The following is a 7,847-nucleotide window of genomic DNA, read 5'->3' as shown; positions in this document are numbered from 1 at the left end:
CTCTTCGGGCCTCTAAAGTTATCGATACAACAATCCGACAGTGAACCTCGTTGACCACGATATTCTTCACTTTTCAGCATCATCTCCAATAAAAATGAAAAAAACAGCAAAAAAAGAAGAAAAAAAAGCACATACTAAAATTTAATTGCAATATTCTCAAAGTGTATTTTTAGTAGTCATGAAACAAAAAATGTGAAGTACCAATTTCATCTTGTTCCAAAAGTAGAATTTATATATTTTCCTGAAATAATTTCTTTTTTTTTTAATTTTTCATCTCTTATGACATCAAAAATAAATAAACATTTAGACAGCATCCTTTCTTTTTTATATGAATCATTTTAACCAGCATGATTTGTTTTCTTTGTATATATATAATTTTTTTTCTCCATATTTTATATTTATATTTATACAAACATACACATCACAGAGAAAATAATCTGCCGTTAACCACAAATAAAAAGAACAGATTTGTGAAGCAGAACCTGGCGCCACATTGTTCTGCAACAGTTACTGTTTGACTTCGCAAAATCACAAACTAAAACAACAACACAAACACCAGTAGAAGTACACTACTTGATATAGTTAGATCTTTTTCTAGAGGTTACATTCATATTCAAGTCTTTGTTCGCTGCAGTCTGACCAGAGTTCAGTCACAACTGTGGAAAGAAAACTGTTTCATGAGCTTCATTATTAAGGCAGTTGAATACAAGATCATTTTAAACACTAATTTACACCGATTGCTATGATTAAAACTGCTTCTACACCTGACATTAAAGAGAATATTAGCTAATGCTTCAAGTCAACTACGGTCACTACTGCTTGTATATATTCTACTCAGCACAATACATGGATTGTTTCTTTCTTGATTCACAGTAATAATGAAGAGACGGGACTGCCTCTCAAAACTGTGTCAAACTAAATCAGTTTTGGGTGTTGATTAATATGTCGGATGTATTTCACTTCATGACATTACAGTCCGTTTAATGAGTCACTTAAGTCATAAATCAAAACCCAAATATTTCAGTTCTACACATGTTAATTACACACAACATAAATTGATTGGCTTATTATGAGATATTAAAGCTATACAATATCTGGTTTTCCAAAATTTGTTGATCTATTTTACTTCAACTCTCTCTCACAATCACTTTTTAGAATAGTTGCTGTACAGGTGTTAAAGTGTGTGTGTGTGTGTGTGTGTGTGTGTGTGTGTGTGTATGGTTTTCTATGGTGTCTATGGTTGTGATGTCTGGCCTCTTATCAACTACCTGCCATCTGTTCATCAAATAATTCACCACTTCTCCGCGGTAGAAACTCTGTGCAGCATCTCTTATCTCCACTCATCTGTAGTTTGATCTGCTTTTTCTTTAGTGATAAAAAAACAAAATCAATCAAATTAAGACCGTTTCCTTTAACTATATCTCCAAAGCAGTTCAGAAGAGGATGAGTATGCATTACACCCATACATATATATATATATATATATATATAAGAGCTATATGAGTGAATGGTTGATGTACTTCACAGAAAAGAGAACGTCATGTCCGGACAATCAGCAAGCTGCTATACTCTATATCCTGTCATGTGGCCGTTATCCAATCGCCACATGCTGGATGTGGTTCTTTTGTAGTCCCATCGGAGGACGTTTGCTTCTTGTATCGTACTTCTTTTTGGAGAATCTGACAGAGTAACCAGTTCTCTGACAGTTCCCTCGCATGTTCAGCGTATTTTTTTCAAACACATCCTGAGTTTGTCATTCTTCATCATGGTGGGAGGATTCAGAGCTGGACTCCTCCTCCTCCTCCACTGTCTCCTTCGGCAGCGTGTCACGGCGCGTGAAGGCGGCCGCCAAGGTCACGCTCAGCCGCGGTTTGACGGGCGCCATCTCCGACAGCCCGATGTTGTTGCCGCGAGTCACGAGCGTCGTCCTATCCATAATCTCCCCGCTGTGCTTGGACACCACTGCGTCGAGGAAGTCGTATTTGTGTGAAATGGTGCCGCTCTCAAACAGGTACTTTGCCAGGTAGGAGAAAGCGACGTTACCCAGGAAGGAGGCGAGCATGGACATGGTCTTGAAGGGGAACTTTTGGATGACGACTTTCTCCATTTCCCCAGTTATGTGGTGTATCCTCTGCTCGGTGATCCAGCCAGGGTAGTAAATGAAAGGAGGCAGCTGCAGGTAGGGTTCTCCTCCACCTATACGCAGCACCATGCCGAACAGGTAGGCGGCCACGGAGCCGTACGTGTTGGTGCCTTTGATAAAGAGCACGCTGAGCAGCTGGGGGAAGATGATGACGTAAACCAGGTCTGAGCTCAGGTACCAGAGGCCGTAAACTGTCCCAGTCACCAGCGCCATCAACGTGGCAAGGCCGCCGAATACAAAGATGGTAATACGCATCACCCACACGATCTCACGGTCAGACGCCTGGGGAGACAGAGACGAGCGGGGGACAGGATGGTGACGTGTGACAAACAGCCACAAACGAGCCGAAAAAAACCCAACATGGATGTTGTATAAACTTTGTACTCACCGACTGTCTAAAGGCGAGCTGGTAGATGTTCCTCGCAAACATGGAGCTAGCTGACAGGATGGAGGAGTCTGCAGACGACATGACAGCTGCAGACACTGCACCCAGGCCGAAGAAAGAGACGAACGGCGGGCAAAGGTGTTGGAGCACGATGGGTAGAATCATGTCCGCTTGGTCCTTCTCTTTAGGAGGAATAGCACCATAACTTGTCTGGTTCCAGTCTGAGTAAAGGAGAGGTATGAATGACACAACCAATATGGCCAGCATACTTGAACTGTATCACAGAAAAATAGATGGATAACCACATGGCCTCCAGAGAAACCCAACTTTTCCAAATTCCTCAGAAATGAAGGTAATTTGCAATTAAACATTCATAATACTGATATATACTGAAAATGTAAGCCATAGCTTACTCAATATACAGTATGATAAGTTCAACGCTGGAACAAAACATGCATAATCACAACAAAATGAAATATGATAGCGTTGCAACATTTTTAGACTGAAACCACTGATAATGGGAATAAGCAAGGCTGAACTTGAAGCTTAACAAATACAATATTACTGTCTGCAGAGATTTAAAACCATCTTATCGTTTTAAACATTTGCAGTTGCAGCTCATGTTTGTTATTTCCATGTTAAAACAAGACAAAACAAAGTTGTGTGTTCAGATGTTCACCAAGGAATCTGACGCCTAAAAATCTGGAGATCAAACCTCTAATTTGGTCCCTTGCTTCCCTCTAATGTAATATTTACACAGTCAGCGAGGTTATTAAATGGATTGCTGCTTCATTATGGATGAGGTGAACCAGCTGCTATTTACCAGGCTCTCTCAGATCTAAGGGCAACATGGACCCATCCAGAGCCTTCCCGCCCAAAACAAACACACACACACACACAGACTGTGCATTTGCAGGCTCATGTGTGAGCTCTCTAACCTGTGGAGGCCCCGATGGCCCCGATGAGAACGGAGGGCACAGCCATGACGAGGCACCCGAAAGCGGCCAGGAAGGAGAGGACCTGGGCGTAGTTGGCCGAGGAGGCAGACAGGACTCTCTGGAAATACACTTGCCAGGGTATTCCTCCAAGCATCTGCAGCACATTTAGAGACCGGTGAATAAGATTCACAGGACTCAAGTCAATCCTCTCCGTGTCCGGGCCGGGTGAGGTTTCCCGTGTTGAGTCAAATTAACGGTTATGACAATTTTATTCATTTTGCCTCAAAAGGCTTTATAATCTGTACAGCATAAGACATCTTCTATTCTTAATGCCTCGATTTGAATAAGGACCAACTCTAGAGAACGGTTCTGCAGAAAGGTGTAGTGAGAGTGCATGAAACATAAGGTTCAACTAAATGATGTGATAACAAGTTGTAGTATTTTCAATTCATAAAGTTTACAGTGATTCATTTTTCTGACAACCAACAAATAGTCCCAGCATGCTGATATTATTTCATCAATGAAATCATTTTTAGACGCTTAGACCCAGCGCTGGTCACAGTGGACTACATTCTGATGAGGAGAGGGATGGATCACTCTTGGGGACTGTACCAGGAGGCAGAAGTTGTCGATCCAGACCCAGGTGTCTCCCTTCTGGATGCTGCCTCTCCAGGGCGACTGGTACACCTGCTTCACTGCAGTAACGGTAATGTCCGACACCGCGGGGTTGGTCAAAGCAAACGGGACACTGATCCACTGTAGATGTCCAGAAACAAGTTAAAACAGTTACAAAAAAAAATATGTATATATAGAACTTTAGCAATTTATTATAAGTCAAAGTATGCTTGGTGCGACAAACACAGTAAATCTATTAAAGAGGGTTATTTAATTAGACTAGTTGCTATCATCTACCTTTAACTTGTGCTCAACATGAACCTACCAGGCCAATAAAGATACAGAAGAGCTGCACGACGTCAGTGTAGGCCACAGAGTAAAGTCCTCCAACCAGGGTGTAAAAGATTGCAATGAGCGCTGAGATAACCACTGACATCTTAATGTTGATGTCCACGATGACACTCAGAGTAGCACCTAAGGTCATGAGCAAATAGTTACGGCATACAGATATATATATATATGGACAAGACCTGACTTTTGATCTGCCACCAGAATCATTTGTTTCGTTGTAGACGGGAACATGAACTCACCAAGGGCGGATAAGATGGCCGCCGACCAGAAGATCTCTCCCATGAGTGCAGGTATGAAGAGCAGGCCACCCATGCGCTTCCCATAGATCTGCTGGAACGGGTCCAGCATGGTGACGTAACCTCGTGAGCGCATGGGCTTAGCGAAAAAAAGACCCCCTGGGACAAAGAGCAGACACATTGAGGCACCATCAAGTGCACCTCTATATAGACAGGCATGGTTTGAATCTGCACTGTTTTTGAATATTATTTTTTTTATTTGTTCAAATAGAGTGATACTTGAACCAACAGGTTTAAGACTTAACAAGGAGTTAAAGTTTAGAAGGATGAACAAAGGACCACTGGAGACGGTTTCATTAGCACCCAAACCATCCATTTCAATCAGGTATGTGGTCAAAAAGTCAATGTATTAATGTGTGGGCTGCATTTCACTAAATAGCTAGAAACAAGGACACAGAGTCCCTACATTATGCTCCTGATCACACATAATATCAACCTGCGTTTTACATTGTTTTAAACCACTCACCCACAACAAGACTGAGGGCATATCCAAAGGGAGCTTGAGCCCAAGCCAAGCCATAAGAAGGCAGATACACATACTCAGCTGTGCCATTTATATATCCTCCTCCAACCCAGGTCGCTAAAAATCACACAGGGGAAAAAAAACACATTAAACAATTACATCTGGCATTTGTGTTAATAGACAATCTAGTGAAGGTTTTTTTAAATGTTGGCAGTAATAAAAAAAAATAAAAATAATGACACATACATTACACACTAGAGAAAGAAAACTGGAATTATCTAACTTCAACATGTTAAAAAAAAGAAAAGATTCAACTTGTCAAAACAGACCTAAGTGATAATTTAGATATTTTTTATTGTGATAATAGCTACTAAAATCCCAGTATTATTGAATAATAAAGACAAAATTCACCTGTCATGGTAAATCCACCGACAAATAATCCAATGTCTCTCCCTCCGACCATGATGGTTTCGCTGCGGTCGGTGCCCTCCGCCTCCCCGGAGTGTTTGTTCTTCCATGCCGCCCAGATGCCCACGAACAGGATCAGTAGATAGAAGATCGCGATAGCCACAAGCCCCTCTACATGGATGGTCATTGTCGCACCGGTCTTCCGCTAGGAACGGGAGGGCATGGAGACCTGCTTGGCGCACGGAGGGGCGAGGATCAGATATTAAGTACAATGAGTATATCAAAAACAATGATTTGGCATTTAGTTTTCTGCAATATTTGACCTTTTTGCATCGTGTAAAATCCACAGAAAGTTTACATTTTTAGCAGGTTTTAGTCGGATTAGAGGGTCAACTGAACAACAGTATTGACTTGTTGAAACAGAATATTAGAATAAGAATAGTCCAAAAGACAAAATTCCCTCTGCTGATTAACTTGATTTCATGCGCGCTTGTGGCCCTGAAAGCTGTCTTCTCCAGGAATTTGACTTTCAACCGTGCAGGTCATTTGTGGTGCTTGTCAATCTACATCATCACAGTAAGTAAAGTAAAAATATATCGTAAAGACACATAGAGGCTCGATTTTACTCGTTTTCGATTCCTTCAGGCAAAGACTACATCGTCAGCTACATTAGATACATCCTATATAAATATAAATTCACACAAATGTGATATTATTTCCAGCATCAATTTAAATGGATCAAACAAATATGTGAGAATTGTAAAAAACAATCACAATGTGTCTTCTATTTCGTGTCTGTGCTTTTGGATCAAACATGTTTTCTCTTCTCCATCTCCTTCTATCCGGAAACATGCGCGTAAAATTCAAATTACGCACAGCATTCGCTACAGAAATATAACCAAGCCAAGTTCGAGACAGCCGTATTCAAATGATATTGTAGATAATGAAATGTCATCTAAAGATCCCCACTTTGGCCGCCCTCAAATTAATAAGAAATCATCCTTTTTAAATACTTGATAAACGCGCCTAAACAGTTTATAAAAGCTTGCAAAACGCATGAAAAACTTACCTCAAGTATTTCTAGAGTCATGTGCTGGGGCACCTGCGGCAGAAAACAGCGAGCAGAACTAGTAAGAGCCTCGGAACAGTTAAATGAATCGTTGGTGGAGGACTCCCGGGTGACTTACTGAGGCTTATAAGGGGGCAGGTGCCGTCGGAGGACTGATACACACGTCAGAGAAACCAAACGTCCCTCTTAATGAGCACCTTGCAATAGAACCACGTCACAGTGTACGGGCCGATCTGACTGGCCGAGGGTGGGAGAGATTCCTTTGCTCAATAACAGGGGATTGCTTTTTTTTTTTTTTTTTAAACCACTGAATCACTGAATGGCAAGACATGAATATTAATCCTGCATTTTTACACATGAAATAATCAATATTATGTGGATGAGCAGATGGAATGTGCTTCATGCTTGATGTGGCTCGTGCTCCTTGAAACTCTGTGCGTAACAGCCGCTTAATTGCGCAGCCATACTTCATGTGGCCTTTTATCCGCTGTCACTCGCTCCTCAGCCGGTATTTTACCTTACAACCGCAATTAACTTTGCTCCACGGGAACAGTTTTTGTTTTTTTTAGCGCGACTGAGGAGGATGAGAAACCGCCCTGAAGCCCTCTTTGCTTTGCACGGGAGAAAACTGTGGAGCGGTACATTTATCTAAAATAGAATTACTTAACTCTTATATTCGTCAAGTGCATTTTACAGCAATTCGACCGAATTCAAGCTCGTTAATCTTCAATACCTCAGCAGAAGCGGTCCAGTCTTCCTCCTGATTTTGGGCCTAGTGTGGCAGAATTCGTGTAAATGCTCTCCACCTTTTATCAATTAGAAATCAATTAAGTATACCATTCCTGTCACTTTCCCTTCAGGCTATATCAATGAGCTGTGTCTACTTAATGGCCGTCTCTGCCTTGAGTCGTTTAATGTGGGCTGCTCTTGTCAAAACTGACAGACATCCAATTAGGATGGATCCTGAAGAGCAGTAGGAGAGATTTAATGATACAGCGAGTCTCACTTAAAAAAACGGTGGTGCACGCGCGCACGCACACGCACGCACACACACACACACACACACACACACACACACACACACACACACACACACACACACACACGTAAAGTACGACGACAGACACGTGCTGACTGCTGATGGTTTTTGCTCATAAAGAGAAAGAGTAACACGTTTAT

At 41.7% G+C, this 7,847-nt stretch overlaps 1 protein-coding gene across 1 annotated transcript; it reads right to left on the bottom strand.

Moving 5' to 3' along the window:
• Positions 1–212: 212 nt before the first annotated feature.
• slc5a7a (solute carrier family 5 member 7a) lies at positions 213–6,717 on the bottom strand. The gene is made up of 9 exons (XM_068730561.1): positions 6,669–6,717; positions 5,603–5,828; positions 5,195–5,308; positions 4,672–4,827; positions 4,407–4,555; positions 4,079–4,222; positions 3,467–3,620; positions 2,532–2,749; positions 213–2,425 (listed from the first exon to the last, which is right to left on the bottom strand). The coding sequence occupies exons 2-9, from the start codon at positions 5,784–5,786 to the stop codon at positions 1,754–1,756; spliced, it is 1,791 nt and encodes a 596-aa protein (XP_068586662.1). The 5' UTR covers positions 5,787–5,828; positions 6,669–6,717; the 3' UTR covers positions 213–1,753.
• Positions 6,718–7,847: the final 1,130 nt, after the last annotated feature.

Source organism: Cebidichthys violaceus, unplaced genomic scaffold, assembly GCF_023349555.1.
Source record: "Cebidichthys violaceus isolate CVI_PGR_0920_01 unplaced genomic scaffold, fCebVio1.0.p SCAF_5, whole genome shotgun sequence".
Classification (NCBI taxonomy): domain Eukaryota; kingdom Metazoa; phylum Chordata; class Actinopteri; order Perciformes; family Stichaeidae; genus Cebidichthys; species Cebidichthys violaceus.
The sequence above is the reverse complement of the archived record's forward strand: the minus strand, read 5'-3'. Positions and strand labels throughout refer to the sequence as shown.

Bases quoted from the DNA above. Each gene is read 5' to 3' on its own strand.
- slc5a7a (XM_068730561.1), bottom strand. From the start codon at position 5,786: ATGACCATCCATGTAGAGGGGCTTGTGGCTATCGCGATCTTCTATCTA. The intron at 3,621-4,078 runs GTACAGTCCCCA...AATGTGCTGCAG, and splicing joins TCGACAACTTCTGCCTCCTG to ATGCTTGGAGGAATACCCTG. The intron at 2,750-3,466 runs GTTAGAGAGCTC...TCCTTTACTCAG, and splicing joins GGCCATCGGGGCCTCCACAG to ACTGGAACCAGACAAGTTAT.